At 25.1% G+C, this 17,984-nt stretch overlaps 8 protein-coding genes across 8 annotated transcripts; 2 read left to right on the top strand and 6 right to left on the bottom strand.

The window, feature by feature from the left end:
• Window positions 1-335: 335 nt before the first annotated feature.
• Window positions 336-646, top strand: DICPUDRAFT_29882 (uncharacterized protein; the record flags this gene model as incomplete). The annotated part of the gene is made up of 2 exons (XM_003285753.1): window positions 336-452; window positions 539-646. Coding segments are annotated over 2 exons (225 nt in total), but the record flags the coding sequence as incomplete, so codon positions are not given.
• Window positions 647-917: 271 nt separating this feature from the next.
• On the bottom strand, window positions 918-2,393 carry DICPUDRAFT_76705 (uncharacterized protein; the record flags this gene model as incomplete). The annotated part of the gene is made up of 1 exon (XM_003285730.1): window positions 918-2,393. The coding sequence occupies one exon, from the start codon at window positions 2,391-2,393 to the stop codon at window positions 918-920; it is 1,476 nt and encodes a 491-aa protein (XP_003285778.1).
• Window positions 2,394-2,775: 382 nt separating this feature from the next.
• DICPUDRAFT_76704 (uncharacterized protein) lies at window positions 2,776-4,377 on the bottom strand (the record flags this gene model as incomplete). The annotated part of the gene is made up of 1 exon (XM_003285729.1): window positions 2,776-4,377. The coding sequence occupies one exon, from the start codon at window positions 4,375-4,377 to the stop codon at window positions 2,776-2,778; it is 1,602 nt and encodes a 533-aa protein (XP_003285777.1).
• A 326-nt stretch (window positions 4,378-4,703) lies between these two features.
• On the bottom strand, window positions 4,704-11,664 carry DICPUDRAFT_76703 (uncharacterized protein; the record flags this gene model as incomplete). The annotated part of the gene is made up of 3 exons (XM_003285728.1): window positions 4,704-4,769; window positions 4,839-9,675; window positions 9,749-11,664. 3 exons carry the CDS (start codon window positions 11,662-11,664, stop codon window positions 4,704-4,706), a joined length of 6,819 nt encoding a protein of 2,272 aa, XP_003285776.1.
• A 747-nt stretch (window positions 11,665-12,411) lies between these two features.
• Window positions 12,412-12,811, bottom strand: DICPUDRAFT_29915 (uncharacterized protein; the record flags this gene model as incomplete). Its single annotated transcript, XM_003285727.1, has 3 exons — window positions 12,412-12,542; window positions 12,633-12,687; window positions 12,764-12,811. 3 exons carry the CDS (start codon window positions 12,809-12,811, stop codon window positions 12,412-12,414), a joined length of 234 nt encoding a protein of 77 aa, XP_003285775.1.
• Window positions 12,812-13,295: 484 nt separating this feature from the next.
• DICPUDRAFT_53816 (uncharacterized protein) lies at window positions 13,296-14,192 on the top strand (the record flags this gene model as incomplete). Its single annotated transcript, XM_003285752.1, has 4 exons — window positions 13,296-13,410; window positions 13,484-13,500; window positions 13,579-13,669; window positions 13,935-14,192. The coding sequence occupies 4 exons, from the start codon at window positions 13,296-13,298 to the stop codon at window positions 14,120-14,122; spliced, it is 411 nt and encodes a 136-aa protein (XP_003285800.1). The 3' UTR covers window positions 14,123-14,192.
• Window positions 14,193-14,357: 165 nt separating this feature from the next.
• DICPUDRAFT_149674 (uncharacterized protein) lies at window positions 14,358-15,093 on the bottom strand (the record flags this gene model as incomplete). Its single annotated transcript, XM_003285726.1, has 2 exons — window positions 14,358-14,685; window positions 14,750-15,093. 2 exons carry the CDS (start codon window positions 15,091-15,093, stop codon window positions 14,358-14,360), a joined length of 672 nt encoding a protein of 223 aa, XP_003285774.1.
• A 284-nt stretch (window positions 15,094-15,377) lies between these two features.
• On the bottom strand, window positions 15,378-16,385 carry DICPUDRAFT_29884 (uncharacterized protein; the record flags this gene model as incomplete). The annotated part of the gene is made up of 1 exon (XM_003285725.1): window positions 15,378-16,385. The coding sequence occupies one exon, from the start codon at window positions 16,383-16,385 to the stop codon at window positions 15,378-15,380; it is 1,008 nt and encodes a 335-aa protein (XP_003285773.1).
• Window positions 16,386-17,984: the final 1,599 nt, after the last annotated feature.

The following is a 17,984-nucleotide window of genomic DNA, read 5'->3' as shown; positions in this document are numbered from 1 at the left end:
AAAAAATAAGATTCTACTTTATTACTTTTATTATAAATTTGAAATATCAACATATAATTAGACAATAAATAAGGGTTGTTATAAAATTAAGTTATAATTTAAATTAAAATATTCCTTTGGTTTTACTGATCAAAAAAAAAAAAAAGAAAAAAATTAAATTTAAATTTAAAAAAAAAAATTTTTAAAAATTTGTTTTTTTATAAAAAAAAACGATCATTTCGTTTTTATACATTGTAAATATATACCCTCCATAAAAAAAAATGGTAAATATTATCTCTTTATATTTTAGTATTATTTATAATATGGTTTGACTAACTTTAATTAAATATTTTTAGGCCAAAAAAAATAGTTTAAAAAATCGTAAGAAGCAACACCAAGCTGATTTAGAAAGAGAAAAAAAACAAACAGAAAAAATTGAAGCTAAAGCCCAAAGAAAAATCCAAAAGAGAAAAGTACTATTAAAAAACTTTATTTTAATATTGTAGAAAAGTTATTTAATTAAATATACTAATATTAATATTTATTTTAAAATATTTAGCACGAAGAAGAAAAGAAAAAAGTTATTGCTTATGATGAAATTGAAGATGAAGGTTTAAAGAGAGGTAGAAAGAAGATTAGAAGAGAAGTTATGGAAGAAGATGATTAAATAATTAATAGTAATAATATAATAATAATAAAATTTTTGTAAAAAATAAAGATTTAAAGGTTTTAAATAATGGATTTATATTTTTTTTTGTATAAAAATAAACAGATAACAGGAAAATTAAAAATAAATGTATATAAAGTTTTAATTTTAGAAATTAATAAAATTTTGTTGTATAATAAATTAATACAATTTATTACAATTTTATTTTGGTTTTATTTCTTTATTGTTGTTGTTGTTGTTACTATCATACATATAATTTATGGGTAGTTGTTTATTTATCATCAACTGTTGCCATTGGATTTAGTTCTATTTCATTTAAAAAGTTTGGTAACTCTAAAGGTGCAGGTTGTAAAAATTGATCACTACCAATAATTTCGCCAATGGTTTTATCAATTTCTTTATTTCTTTTTTCCATTTCTTTTATTTTCTTTTTTCTTTTTTTTAGATTTATTATATAAATCGCTATAATTACTAAAAATATTGTTATTGCGCATATTGGTACTAATGCAGATATTAATATTATTTTTAATTTCTCTGAATTATTATTATTATTATTGTTGTTGTTTTTATTTGTGCATTTATAAATTATGCTATTAATTATATTACAAAATGGTTCAGCTAATGATGGGTTGTTTGTACTATTACTTGATACTATCATATTTCTATTTCCATTTATTGTATAGTTGCTTGAGGGTATTATACTATTTGTTATATTTATAACTGAATTATTTGCATTTATTATATTTTTAAATTGATTTTTATTGATACTATCTATATTAACATTATTTAATTTTATATTGTGGTAATAAATTACACTATCGTTGTCGTTATTAATGATATTATTTAAATTATATTTTATAATAGAGTTGGAGGGTGTTTGATTATTTTGAAAATTATTAGATATTAAAATAGTATCAAATAAAAATTTAGAGTCTATATTATCGTTACCAAAATTTAATTCTATAAATGGTTTGTTATAAAGCGTGTTATTGTTAAATGTTGAGTTTGATATTTGTAAAAATTTAAAATCATTTATTATTATATTGTTATTGATATTATTTATAAAGCTAATGTTATTTATATATATATAGTTGAAAAATAGATTGAATACATTGGGATTCATATGTATAAACTGACAGTTATTTAAAGTGATTTGGTAGCAATTATCAATGTGATTTCTATAGATGAAGTTTGAGTCTTTGAAAATACAATTGTCAATTTCTAATGTTGAATACTGAAAGTTTCTAATGATTGCAATATGATTGGATTGCCAATTTACAAACTGAAAGCCATCTATTTTTATACTTTGTGTAAACATGAGTGCATCATTGTGTAGAAAATATGATTTACTATTTGATCCGTCTATTATTATTGATTCTGGGTTCTCCAGCGCATTTAAATTGTAGTCCACAACCGATAAACTTATTGTGAAAAATTTATATAAATTTCCAAAATAAGAATCTTCGTTGATGATTATTGGTGGATCCCTGTCGCTATAGTTCTCCATTTGTAGATATATCTTTAAATCGTGGGGTTCTTTGTTATTGATAAAACTTAGTATCTTTGAATTGGCCTCTGAAAATGATTTGCTTTTGGTGTCGTTGATGTTTTTAAAAACTGATGTGCCATTTAGTGAAATATCAAACACTATAGAAAAACTACTTGACTTTACAACCGTTATAAAATAATTTAATAATATAATATATAATAACAAAAATATAAAATTAAAAAAATTTAATATTTTCATAATATATATCTGTATATACATATAAAAAGTTTATATTAGTGGTGTTGTTGCTGAAACATTATAACTTTTAATAAGAAAAAAAAAGAAATAATATAAATAATTAAAATTAAAAAAAATAAAAAAATAAACCTTGTAAATCAAAAAACAAACCTAAAAATCAAAAAAAAAAAAATTAAAAAATTAAAAAAAAAAATTAAAAAAAATGATATCTGAACGGTTTTTTTGATACATCTAATGTATTTATTTTTTATATTATTTATATTATTTATATCATTTATAAAAAACGAATGATCTAAAAAAAAAAAATAGTCTTATATCTCAATTTTTTTTTTTTTTTTTTTTTTTTTTTTTTTTATATATATTGTAATTTGTTATAAAAGACTTAAAAGTCAACATTTGCAGATTTTTCACTACTATTGATGGTGCTTGGTGAGCTTTGGATTGTAATTGTGTCACATTTGGCAACTCCTATATTGGAGTTTAGCTCGACTGATTGATTGCTTTTAATAATATTTCTTTTAATATATATAATAATGATTGTGGCTATAGTTAATAAAAATAATACACCAAATACTATTGGTAGTGCAATTTTAATTTTTAAATTGTTGTCATTATCTTTTTCGCTATAACTATTTTCTAAACTACTGCTGCTATTAGTAATACTGCTACTACTATCACTGCTATTTGTATAATCGTTCCAATTTTTAATAAAGCTATTTGTAATTGTAAATTTAACATCACTCGAAATGTTGAAATAATCTAAAAAGTTATAATTTGAAAATATAGAATCTAAATTTCCGTATATTTGACCTTTAGAGTTACCAGATATATGTAGTAGGCCACCATTTGGTTCGTTATTGGTGGTGGAGTTTATATGTATATCATTGAAATTGATTTTTGAATTTTCTTCGCAGTTTAAAAATTCAAAGAGATAGTTAACTTGACTAAGGGTTTTGTCCTCTACATCAGGTAAGTAATTGTCTGTGAATGAGCTGTTTGAAAACAATACATTAAAAATTGCACTTGGGAAATACTCGTCACCACCAAGATATATATTCCTAGCGTTGTTTTTTGAAAATGTTGAATCTTTAACCTCTACATTATAAGAGTTGGTTAATGTAATGTGGGTAATCATTCCGTTATACAGTTGATCTAGGGTATTGTTTGTGAATTGGCAGTTGTAGATTTTAATGGTTTCACTTATAGTTTCTATTAATCTATCTGTATTTATAAAGTTAATAAATTTGCAGTTATTAAACTCTGAGAAACGGTAGTATGCAGGAACGTTCCATGTATCATCGAATGTACAATTGACTGCTTTAAAATCATTGGGATTTAAATAAGTATTTGAGAATGGATACGATTGGTAGAAATACACATTGTTTATATACAGGTTGCCAATATACTCGGATGTACGGAAAACTGGTATAACATTAGGGTCATATTGTTTATCCCAACCATTGAATCTAAAAGGACCAGTAATTGTATAGGTTGAAAGTGGATAGCTAACTGAATAGTCTTTCTGGTCTAATAAAATGAATGTCTTGAAACTATTGAATGAGCCATCTGATTTATACACATAACTATAGGTTTTATTAACGGTAATAACTTGTGGTTCTAACTCTACATCGGGGAATGACTCTAAATCTTTATTTACTAGTCTAACATATACATTTGTAAAATAACTAAATTTACCAAAGCTATATAGATCTGTAATTGGCTCATCATTTTGGATGATAAAAAATTCGATGACTGAATAGTCATAGTCATCACCATTTACATTTTTAATTTCCCTTGATCTATTACCTGCAACTTCTATGGACTTGCATGGAGGATATATTGTGTTGTCATCCTTTAAAATTGGACCACCACACTCGCCATTGTTATAATCTATTGTTGATTTATAGTCTATTATAAATCGAAATGATTTTATTAAACTAAAATTTAAAATAATAATTACTAAAATTAATAATAAATTTTTCATATTATTATCTAAATTAATCACAATATAAGAAATTTAATATATAAAATTTAAAATAAATAAAAATATAAAAAATAAAAAAATTTTGATCACACACAAAATCATTAACTGATAAAAAAAACTGCACACAATATTAAAATAAATTATAAATAAATAAATAAATTTAAAATAGCTGAAGGTTTTCTTTTGAGATATTCATAAAATAAAAACGAAAAATTTTTTATATTTTTTTATTTTTTTTTTTGGTTATAATAAAACTGCGAAACTAAAATTTTTTTTTTTTTTTTTTTTTTTTTTTTTTTAAAAAAATTCTAAAACTCTATTATTATTTATTCAATAAGAACAATGTCAGTTTTTGTTCTTCCAAATGAGGCTGGACAATACATTTCTTCGATCTAATAAAGAATAAAAAAAATTTTAGAAAAAATATATTATTATTTAATAAAATTTATATTAAAACTTACTTTGGCTGGTGGTGAAATAAATAAACCTGGTGTTGTAGCGATAACAAAATAATGGTGGTGATAGGTTCCTTTATATAATAAATCACTAAATAATTCTACACCCGTTTCACGATTGTTTATTTGACTTGTCCAAAAGTTTTGGTTATATGTAAAATTGATTGGTTCTAGACCTGCTGGTAATCTATCTTTTATAGCAACAAAGGTGGAATCAGCATCAGCTTTTATGGTTAATACAACTTTAATTTTTGAACCTGCTTTAATTATAATATTTGGTTTCAATTCTTGATTATCGTTATTGATACTATTTGGAAGGAGGATAACATCATCTTTGTTTGATACTGGCACAAATTCTCTTTTAATAAAAAAGCCTCTACTGTTAATGGCTTCTCTGACTGGGTTTAAACTGGCATAGGTGAAATTTAGGGTATAGAATAAATTTCCTCTAGTTTTCTTTTCAATTATAATACTTGATTGATTCTTTAAAATTTGTTTTAAGGGAATAAATATTTCAAATTTCTTTTTGTTGTCTTCAACACTTGTGTCTAATTGTGGATTTGATAATATAATTTCTTCTCTTTCAATATAATGGTTATTTAATTGAATAGATACAGTTGTTGTTGGTGGTAATTCTTTGGTGTAGTCCAAGTAGAATTGGTAACATGCAATTAAATTAAAGGCATTATCCTGAGTTGTATAGAACCAACCATCTTTTGATGCATAGTGAGAGAGACCTTTAACTAATTTGTTTAAAAAATGAGTTTTTTTCTTATCCTCCAAAAGGGAGAGAACCAAGATTGCTTGAATGCCACATGATGAACTAAATCTATTGAATGATGAATTGCTATCGAAATCCAAATGAGCCAATGTACCAGTAATATTAATATAGTTGTGAATTCTTTCATAGTAAGGATTTGAACGAAGGAATTGTGAAAGATAAATGAATAATTGGTGGAATTTATCATCTTTTAAATTCTTTTTGCCCTTTTCTAACAAGGTTTCAATAAATTCGATACTTGGGTGTGTGTCGTAAATTTGACCATAGAAAAAACATAAAAGTGCTTTGGACATAAGATAATTTTCTTTTCCATCTTTTTTATATTGTTTTTTTTTGAAAGAGAAAACTTTTTGGGTATCGATATACCTTTTACAGTAATTATTAACTAATGTTTTTGCTTCTTGTGAAACTTCACTGATTATATTTAATACCCAAAATGTGTACATAATGACATATTCGTATTCTTTTGATTCATGTGAATCCCAATATCTAAAACCATAATTCTTTGTTATACGTTTTTTTAGTGTTGTAATCATTTCGTCAATTGCCTTTAATCCTGATTCTTTGTCCAGTTTTAATTGTTGTAAACTACTAGTTGATAATAATGATGGGCACTTGATGAAAATATATAATGAGACAAGTTTCGAAGAGATTTGCTCCGTGCAAAGATATTCATAATTTAAAAGCTCTAACATCGATGAAGATATCTTTTGTAATGGGTCTGTATTTATTGTGATTGAAAGACCACCAATTTCAGTATCCAAACTAGTCCAGTTATCAAATTTTAATGGGTGAATACCATATTCTGAATCTTTTTTTGGTGCACCAAGGAAGCTAAGGAAATTGGAAAATAGACTATTGTAATCTAATGTGTTGTTGATGGTTGTGGATTCTAATGTTGAGGCTGAATGAATTGGAATTTCAAACGCTACAGCGTCACATAGTTCTGGGTTCATGGAATCTAATACTGTTTTTGCAACAAATTGGAAATGTGATATGCTATTTGGGACTATTGCTTTAATCTTGCATGGGAAAACAATTCGAGAGTTTGCTGGTAATTTACATTTGTAACCTTGATGACCTAATATCTTACAGTTTTCACTTCTAAATGCACCTTCAAATGATAGATCAAAATCCAAAACATTTGAAATTGTAACTGGGAATGTTGCAATATCATTATGGTTCAAGAAACGTGGTGGTGATGGTCTAACTTGAATTGGTAATTTTGATGTAAAGACATCAGAGCATGTACCGAATAATCCACTGTCATAAGAAGCAAATACCATAACTTTATAGAGTGTTAAACTATCTGGAAGTTTGTAGTTAAAGATTGCGTAACCATTTTTATCGGTGGTAAGAGTGGAGAAAAGAACCAATGGATTAAAATTATCACGAAGTCTAATTGCTTGAGTTTCTTGATCTAATTCAATTTCTTTAGCGTCATCACCTCCTCCATATAACCTAATGACCAAATTTAATACAGAGCCTGGTTTGATTAAGTTATCTTTGACTGTACCTTGGTCGAGTTGTTTATTTAAAAAGAATAAACGTTGATTATGATCTGGTAATCCATCTCTTTGCTTGACCATCTCTTTAATCATTGGTATGGTGGTTGAGGGTGAAACTTTACAAGTAATGGTTCTTCCACTAAAGTATCTGATTAAAATTTCAAAATCTTGATCCATTATATCATTTTCTTCAGAGTCTTTATTGCTAATGATATCTTCAGCTAATTTAAATAGTGTATTGTTTAAAGTTGAGCCTGAATTGGGAACAAAGCTATTTGAATTTAAGTAGATGGAAGCCAATGGATTTTCAAAAGAATGGTTTCTAAGATCCAAAATTGCTTTGTCTACAATTGCCATAGTAACTTGAGCATTTGTTAATGGTAAACCGTTTGTTGGGTCGCAAACTTTAACAGTTATTGATGATTCTTGTGATGGGGTTTGGAATTTCTTTAAGTCTAATAGTTCTATCTTTAAATCTTTTATTTCCTTATAGCTAACTTTGAGATCAATGAGTTGGTATCCATTTGATAGTCTTGGAATGGTAACACCATTAGTATTTGTAGAAAGGAAGCCTTGCAAATATACAAAAATAGAAGTATCAAAAAGATATTGTTCTTGTACTTGGAATTTAAATTCAACTTGTCCATTTGAGATTTGAATTGGATATTTTCCTACTGTAATTCCACCTTTAATGAAAAATACAAAACCATTTGCATTTAATAGTTTACTTGTGATTAAGAGCAGAGCCTGTTCATTTAGTTTATATTTTGATTTGTTTAATGTACACTGTAAGTTGATGGGTATTTTTGAGTCGTGAGTCTTTTTTAAAAGATTTGCATCTTTTAATGAATTGGTTCCCAAGTAATCCTTTTCTATTTGAGTTTGGGTTCCCAATACATATATATCAAATGTAAAAAGTTGATCACTTTGAGTCTCCCCATTACTATAAACCAATGTTACTAGGTAATGGCCTTGATTTTTAAATTTATGGTTATAATTGATTAGTGTTTTGTTTTCTGGTAAAATTGTATGGTTGAGAATTCGTTCGCAATTAGAATTATTATCCCATGAAGCTCTTTCAATTGTAATATTAATTGAACCTTCGTTTACCCCTGAGCCTTTTGAATCACATACTATTAAATCCAATGCCAAATCTTCATCAATATTTATAATTGACTTCAAATCTTTTGAAACACCAAAACGTTTATATCCATCTGATTTTATAGTGAAATTATTATTGATCACTTCTCTGTTATTTGTAATATCAATGACGGTTGCTTGGACTCTAACATTGCATGAGTACATTGATTGGAGGATCATATCAAGACGATGTTTACCACTACTATTTCGTTTACCAGTATATTTGAATGGCTCTATATTTTTATCTAAATTGTTGTTGTTAAATCTATAGTTGGAGTACTCTGAGAATGTATCTAAAGTTGGCTCAATTTGGATAGTCCATTCTACCATTGTATCTGGAAGTATTTCACCTGTATATGATTTTGCCAAAACTTCAATTGAAAATGGATCTTCAGTTTCACCAAAACCTATTAAATTTGAGTCACCACTGATAGTATTGGTATAGAGAGATGATTCGAGGAGGAATTGCTTCTTTTTAAATTCTTCTACAGAGAAATGATGTTTGTGTCCAGAATTGTTGAAATTAAGGGCAATGGTAAATGAACCAAGATTGCAGTTAATTGGAATTTCATAGTTTAGTTCGAAGCTTCCATGTGTTGGGTCCATTGGAGCACTACCAGAGAATAACTCTTTTTTACCATCGCTAATCTTATAGTCTACCATGTAAAGTTGTTTTTCTGTTTTGATGTTTGACGATAATAATTTGTTTGATTTTAAATAATTGAACGATGGAATAATTAAAACTTTATTTTCATCATAACAAAGCAAACGGACCAAACCCTTGACGTTTATGACATTTCCTGGTCTATATACGCCTGAACTATTGATAACACTCCACTTATATTCGTACTTGTTGCTTGGTTGATCAATTTGATGTGGGTATACTAAAGATTTACCACATTTTGTTTCTATAATCATATGGTTTGATTGAAAACCCGCACTTTTTTCAAATACATTTTTTTCCTTATAGTTTGCCTTTAATGATCGAGTATTAAATACATTATAAAGAGAAACTGAAAGGTCATTGCCATCGATCGATTTACTTGAATTTATATCTGATACTATTAATGAAAATTCCCTACCAATTTCAAAGTGGCTTACTACTAATGGTGAATACTGTAATAAAACTATAAGTTTTTCTTCGGTGTTATTTTCTGGTTTAAATTTGAACAATAAAATTGAATGTCTTCCTTTATTTGCAGTTGATGTAGTTCCAAAAAAATCTGATAGGTCAATATTTGTTTTGGTTGTGCATTCTTCCTCATATTCGACATGTCCAACCTTTGTTTTTTTTCTAAGTACTGGAACTGTAATGTTATCAACTTTCTTTACTTTGGAAAGTTTAAAGCTATCCACTGTATATGCACTGACAAGAAGTTTTGAAACACCGAATGTATTGATATTAATTGTTGGTCTATTTTAATATAAATTAATGTTAGAATACATTTTTTAAATTATATAATTAAAAATAAAACAACAATACATACCTATATGATGGATCTAAGTTAAAAATGTTTCGACTTACTAAAAAGAACCCAGTTGGAGTATTGGAAATGGAAATTTTTTGTTTATGGTCTGGGAATGAAAAAGTACCAGAAGATGATGCAGTTTGTTTTGAAAGATAATCTTGGAAATTGTAAATATTGACTTTGTAGGTTGTTAATGGTTTAAATTTGGCAAAAATATTAATATATTTATCACCAATTTTAATTTCTTCAATGTTGACTGGTGGTTTAAATGTAATAAAGTCACTTAAAGTATTTGTTTCTTTTGCTTTGATTATATCAAAAAACTTTGCTTTGCATGTTGTATTGAATCTGATATGTGATAAAGCTGATAGCTCATCTTTTTCCATATTGGCAGGAGTAATTTTAAAATGGGCCAAGGTATTGAATTGGAATTTTTCAATTTTATTGCTAAATAATGGGCCTTCAGTTGAACCTACATATGACATATACGAACATAAATGAATTTTTCGGGAATAGTAGCCTTTGATGTTTGATGTTATTTTCATAACTATTGTTTTTTCATTTTCTCGATTTACTTGAATAATCTTTGCAAAAAAGTTTTCAGGATCGTTGTTTGACAATACTTTAAATTGAAGGTCACTTTTTCTATAAAGGGATAATTCTTCTATTTCTGCATTAAAAACATCTTCATAATTTGAGGTTATGAGTTTAAATGGTTGGTTAAAAACGATTCTGATTTGTGGGTTGTCCAATGAGTTATTATACTCTGTATGACAAATTGATTGAGCAGTTGTTCGAAAACTATATGTCTTTTCTTCGATTTCTTGATTATAAAGTGATTTGAATTTTTTTGAGTCAATTGTAACATTAAAGGCTGTCGACAATGGGAATGGTAAAATATTAATGAGTGAAGTTACATCGGGGTTTGGGCACTTATACTCGAATACCAGTCCATCAATGGTAAACCATTTACCGTTTGGCAAGTCTGGTTCAACTTTAATTGGAATTTCATATTTTTCAAGGTTATTTGTTACTGGCAAGAATGGTTTGTTAAAAATAATTTTGATAAACTTGCAATAAGAAACTTCATTAATTGGTGTAAATGTTTGAATATTTAATTTAACTGGCTTTTGCTCGGAAGAGGGGGCATCAGTTTTTTTAGTTGGAATATCATGAAGTGATAATCTATCAAGTGATGTTTCTAATGATTGGATATCCTCTTTTCTATAGTTTTTGTTATTGACATCATCGATTGGAAGTAATAAAACATCTTTGGCAGAGTTAAGTGGATGTTGTTGTTTTTCTTTATCTTCTATTCTATTTAATAATTTAAATGTATCTTGTGGACTAAGGACTTCTAAATTATTATTTTCTTTTTTTTGACGAAGTTGTTGTCTATATGAACGGTCATTAACTGATAATTTGAAAATTGGTTTTTCTTGTTCTTTATCTAAATCGAAAATTGATTTCCTTGGAATACCTAAAAATACAGTATCACTTGACTCTGGACCTCTATTTTTTTCAGCTACCATTTGATCATATTCGAGGGTATAATTAGAGATGATGGGTGAAATTGCGACTAGAATAGTATCTCCATTTTCGATAGAGTTATCAGCCAAAGTGGAAAAGTTTTCTAATTGTTTACCGGAAAAAATTAATCTAATTTGATGTTGATGAATTATTGATGAATATGACTTTTGGTAATAATTATCTTGCTCCTTAATGGTGCCTATGGGGGTATCCGTAGAGGTAGTTATTGATGGATCGGTTTTGTCTTCACTTTCATTTTCAATAAACACATTTGATGGAATTGGTAGTTTATCAGAGTATTCTCTAAATAATTGAATCTTTAAACTATCTATACTGGTGTCTTTACTAATATTTTCTAATTTGATTCTATAGTTATTGGTACATAATAGATTTATACTAAGCATTTTATTATTTATTTAATTTTTTTTATTTTTCTATATTATATATGATTATTAATTTATTAATTTACAATTTTATTTATTTAATTAAATATTTATTTATTGGTTATCTATTTACAATATATATTGTTTATTTAATTAAAAAAATATACAATAAAAATGAGGTTTTTAATTGAAATAATTGGGAAAAATAAATTAAAAAATAAAAAATTGAAAAAATTTAAAAAAAAAAAAATAAACAATTTGGTAATTTTATTTGAAAAACTTAAATACTAATAAAAAAATTAGATAGGCAGTTCATTGACTGTTTTGGGGTTAATATAATAGGGAAAACAGTCAGTATATACATTTTAATACCTTCAGATTCTTTCTATTTGATCCATTTAAAAAAAACAATCACTTTTAGAAAAAAAGAAACTAAAAAATTATTAAACAACTTTATTTGGCCATTTTAATTTTATTATTATTTAACTATTTATATGCATATTTTATCAAAAAAATATGTATTTTTATTAGTTTAAAAATGTACAATGATTTTATTTTATATTTTATTTATATATATGTGTATTTATAGTATTTAGTATTGGATTATTTCTTTTCGTCGACTTTAACAGTGTTATCTTCTACTGGAATAATACTTTTATTACCACTAAATTTATGTCTAAATAGTAAAAATATATTAATAAGAATATTTCTATACAAATAATACTCTAACTATAGTATAATGATTGCTTTTTTTAATTTTGAATCTACTTACAAACCCCATCTTGACAATTGAGTTAATTGAGCAACTTCGTTAGCAGCGTGACAACCTAAAAGCCAATAATTTGGTGGATAGATAGCGATAGCCCATCTCATAAATACTAAACTGTAACTTGCAAGTGCTATAATTATAATAAATTTATATGATTAATATTTCCAAATCATCTTTAACTAAAAAACTATAACCTAAAAACTAAAAACCAAAAACTTACTAGTTGTCATAATTGGATCTATTTTTTCTGGGTCATTTTTTAAATTCATAAAAGACTGTTATTTTAAAATAGCTATAATAAGTACTCTTGTTTATATTTTTTATAAAGAAAAAGAAAAAGAAAAAACTTACAGCAATTGGGATTGTCCAATTTGCGGCAGCACCAAGGAAGCCAACCATTCTAGTCCATCTTTCTATATATAATTATAAAAAAGAAATAATTAATTATTTAGTTAATTAATTAATAATTAATTAATTAATTAATTAATTACATACCCGACATTTTAATATTATTTTAAATTCGGTTAAATTTTAACGGAAGGGAAAAAAAAAAAAAAAAAAAAAAAAAAAAAAAAAAAAAGTCTAAGTATTTTTAAAAATTTAAAATTTTAAAAAAATAAAAAAAAAAATATTTTCACAATTTTATTTTTTTTTTATTTTATTTTTTTAAAAACAATTGGTGTTTTTGAATTTAAAAAAAAAAAAAAAAAAAATATTTTTTTACAATTTCGGACATTAACCTCTCGAATAACAAATACAATAATACACAAACAGTTTAATAATTATTGTCATATTATATAATAATAATAAACATATACAGTATTTTTTTTTTTTCTAAAATATACATAAATAAATATATAAATACTGTTTTAAACAAGAGAGAATGAACTTTTTCAAAAGATTTTTAGATAAATACACTGGTAACCAAACTGTCTTTAGCAATAAATACGCAACACAATTTTTTACCGCTTTTCCAAGATTAGCCTTTTTAAATAATGGTATTTATCATATTATATATAATCTAAATAACCTTTTATTTATTTTTAACTAATATATTTTTTTATAATATAGTCACAAATTTAGCACCAGTAAGATTATATTTATGTAGTTTTAAATATAACAAATATAGATAACTAACTTGTTTAATATTAAAAAATGAAATTTAGATGATGAAATGGTCACTTTCAGTAGTACCAATCACACAAATTGTTTCAGGTACTAAACCACCACAATCAATCGACGTATATCAAGCATCATGTATGTTTTATTTTTGTTTAATTAATTTGGACCTTTCATATATTATTAATACATAGACAGTCACACACATCAGCATTGACACAAGCAATAGCACCTTTCAGTAACAACCTCAGCAAAATATTATAATATAAAGCCAACAACAACAACAACAACCTCCACAAAACATTAAATTATTTTAGGATATTTTTAGCTAATATAATAATTAATTTTATTTATATATTATATATTATATTATATATTATATTGTTTTGTTTTTATATTATAGCATTATGTGCAACAGGTAGTATTTGGACATATTATGCAACTTTAATTCAACCACAAAATACAGGTACAAGAATGCTTGCCATGTGTAACGCAGCAATGGCAGCTTGTCATGGTTATAATATTTATAGAAGAGTTCAATATGATAAAGGAGTAGCTTCTGGTGAAATAGCAGCAGCCCCTGCCAAATAAAACAAATATAATTTTAGCAATATAATAATAATTTATACATTAAATAAACCACAAAAAAACTTTAAAATGTATTTATTTTAGTTCTAATAATAATTTTAACAGTTATTATTATTTTGTTTTATTTTGTTTTAACGATATAATTTAATTATATTGTTTTGTTTTGTATACAAATTATTTTATTTATATATTTTATTTTATTTTATTATATTTATTTTTATTTTTATTTTTATTTTATTTACAATCTTCTTTTTTCTTTTTTAGTTGTTTTTTTCTTTTCTTCATCTCTTCTTTGTTTCTCGAGTAATTCTTTATCTCTTAATACTTTTTTTTGATGTTCAAATTTTGATTTTTCTCTTTTTGCTTTTTCTTCGTCTGCGATTCTTTTAGCATTTAAATTTTCACCTAAACCATATTCCATCTTTTGATCCTCAATCTTTTTCTTTTCAACATGATCAGATAATAAAATATCACCATGTGAATCTACATCCTCTTCATCATAACCATATTTTGATAATAATGCATCTCTTTTCTTTTGTTCTTCTCTTGATAATTTATAATATGGACTATAGTAAAAAAAAAGTTAGTATTTCATTATATAATAATATTTATTATTACTATGATCATTACTTTTCATAAGCTTCCTCTTCAACAATTTCGGATTGTGTGGTTTCTTTAATTTTTAATTCTTGTTCTAATTTTAAATTGGTAAGTTTAATTTGCTCTTCGACTTGTTTATCTTCCATAATTTCTTTATATCTTTTTATTAATTCATCACAAAAATGTGTAGAGTCTTTCTCAGTCATCGATGAAAGGAATTCGCTTATTGATTCTTTTTTTTCGTCTAATGATGAACTGTCATCTGAAATAATACCAAATATATAATCGACTACCGGCTCAGAGTCGTCTGTTTCAAATTCATTTAATGAAATTTGAATATATTTTTTTAATTCCTCTTCTTTAATATTTGCCATTATATATATATGATTTTATTATATTGATATATGTTATTGGTGTGTTGCTGTTGTTATTACAATTGTGATTGAAAAATAAATAAAAAAAAATTAAAAAAAAAAAATTAAAATTTAAAAAAAAACAAAAAAAAAAAAAATTTAAAATAATTAACCGAAAAATTATGAAAAAATGTATAAATAAATAAATAAATATGAAAATAAATTTATAGATTATTTATTTATATATTTGAGTTTGGTTTGTTGGTTTGTTTGTTTTATTTGTTTTTATTTAAATGGTTTTTTATTTATCTCCAAGTTACATCAACTTGATCAGTTCTGAATCTTTGAGTTGTTGTAGTTTCGCTGATGGGTGTTGAACCACCATTTTTAAAAATTAAATAACCGGCCCATGCAATCATTGCTCCATTATCAATGCAATATCTTTCGTCAAATCCAAATGATTTACCACCACGTTGAGAGATCATTTGATGAATCATTTCTTGAAGACGTTGATTACATCCTACACCACCAACTGCTAAAATTTCACTTTGACCACAATGAGCTAATGCTCTTTCGGCAGTTTCGACCAACATTGAGAATAAATGTTCTTGTAAACTGTAGCACAAATCTTCAACAGAGTATTGATTTGCTTTTTGTTTGTTCTTTACAAAAGATTCCATTTGTGAGAGAATACCACTAAATGAAACATCCATGCCTTTGGTTAAATATGGAAGCTCGATTAAATTCTTACCCTTTTTAGCTAATTGTTCAATGTTGTAACCTGGAGATGGGTCGTTTGGAATTTGAATTACACGTGCAAATCTATCTAAACAATTACCAACCGCTATATCAATAGTTTCGCCAAAAATACGATATTTATTTAATGAATAGGAGATTACTTGAGTATTGCCACCACTAACATATAGAATAGTTGGATCCTGTGCGCCGGTAATAAGACGACCAATTTCAATATGTGCTATACAATGATTTACAGCAACAATTGGTTTATTCCAAAGCTGTGATAACATTCTAACGCATACTGCTACCGATCTTAATGGTGGGCCCATACCTGGTCCTTTGGTATATGCTAAACAATCTATATCCTGTGGTGTTAATTTTGATTCTTTTAATGATTGTTGAACTAGTGATAATATATAACTTCTATGATGTTTTGCTGTATCTTTTGGTAAAAATCCTTCGCCAGGTGGTGTTATGAATGTATGTCTAATGTTCGATATAATAGTACCATCGTCTTTAACAATCCCAATTCCCAACTTATTGGCACTACCTTCAAATCCCATAACATATACCATTTTTATAAATAACTTTTAAAATATATTCTATATATTTATATAAAACAAATTAATTAATGAAAAATAAAAAAAATAAAAAAATTTTCAAAAAAAAAATAAAAAAATTTTTAAAAAAAATTAAAAAATTAAAATTTTTTTTTATTTTTAATATTATAAAATAACTGTATAAATTCAAATTTTGTAATTATAAAAAAAGAAAATAAATCAAAGAATTTTTACAGGTACTTTGATGTAATAATTTTTTTTTTTCTCTCATAAGTGCAATTGTTAAAAAAATAATTTAATAATAGAGTTTATAATTTTAAAATTTTTTTTATTATTTTTTTCAAATGTTTTCCCAATTATAATTAAATTTATAAAATGAAAAAACAATAATTAAATAAAATAAAATATTAGAAAAAATAAAATATATAAAAACGATAAAAAACCTAAAAATTAAAAAAACTATATAAGGTTTTATAGTGTAATTGGTTAGCACCCGGGACTTTGAATCCCGTAATCTGAGTTCGAGTCTCAGTAGAACCAGGATTTTTATTTATAATTATTTTATCTTCCCAGTGATTTAGAAAAATTAGCAATGTAGTTTTTGTAATGTAGATGGAGCTACTTTAGTTAACTCTGTAATACTTCAATATACTAGTTCCATTGCTATACATTTATACGTTGGACACTCTAGCTCCTTTTGAATATTAACTGATTCTACCTTCATAACTGCAATATATTTGATTCCCGAATCAGCTCGAACAATTGATATTAATTAATTAATAAATTATTTTTTTTACTATCACTATAACCACCATAGCTTTACTACTCTTACCGAATTAACGCAGACCCAAAGGTTTTTGTTAAGAACAGAAAGATCGTAAAAAAAAAAGTGTAATGTAGATGGAGCTACTTTAGTTATAAATAATAAATATAAATAATTCTAATAATCAAATAAATATACAATTATTTGTTTGTGAAAACTAAAACCGAAAACTGAAAACTAAAAAATAAAATTTTATTTTTTAAATTTTTTTATTTTTATTTTATTTTTAATTTTTAATTTTAAATAATAAATTATTTAAAATAAAGGAAAATATAAATATATTATTTAGTTGAGATATAATTATAACTGTAATATTCATTTAATTCTAAAATGCATATGAATACATTACATTTTTTTAATTGGTTTTATTTTAAGTATTATTATTAAAAATAACCATAAACATTATTTTATTATAAACTAAATAAAAATAAAAATAAAAATAAAAATAAAAATAAAATAACAATATTATGTCATTCATTAATAATTACAAACACATCAGTTAAGATAAGTGTTTACATTACTATTTCTAAATATAATGTTATACTAATTAAAAATAATATAAAATACAATTCTATATATACAGTACTTACCTTTAGATTACTAAATGAAAAAATTTCTATGCAATAATTTAGTAATTGAATAAAGACGTAAATTAGTTACTAAGAAAATAAGTGATTATTTAATAGAGTTTAAACCAAATGGTACTGTCATTCGTTTTATATTCTAAAGAATTTAGGGAATATTGTCAAGAAGGTTTCCATTTATCAACTTTTAATTATTTGATTTAAATT

Source organism: Dictyostelium purpureum (genome assembly GCF_000190715.1).
Source record: "Dictyostelium purpureum unplaced genomic scaffold DICPUscaffold_53, whole genome shotgun sequence".
NCBI lineage: Eukaryota > Evosea > Eumycetozoa > Dictyosteliales > Dictyosteliaceae > Dictyostelium > Dictyostelium purpureum.
The sequence above is the reverse complement of the archived record's forward strand: the minus strand, read 5'-3'. Positions and strand labels throughout refer to the sequence as shown.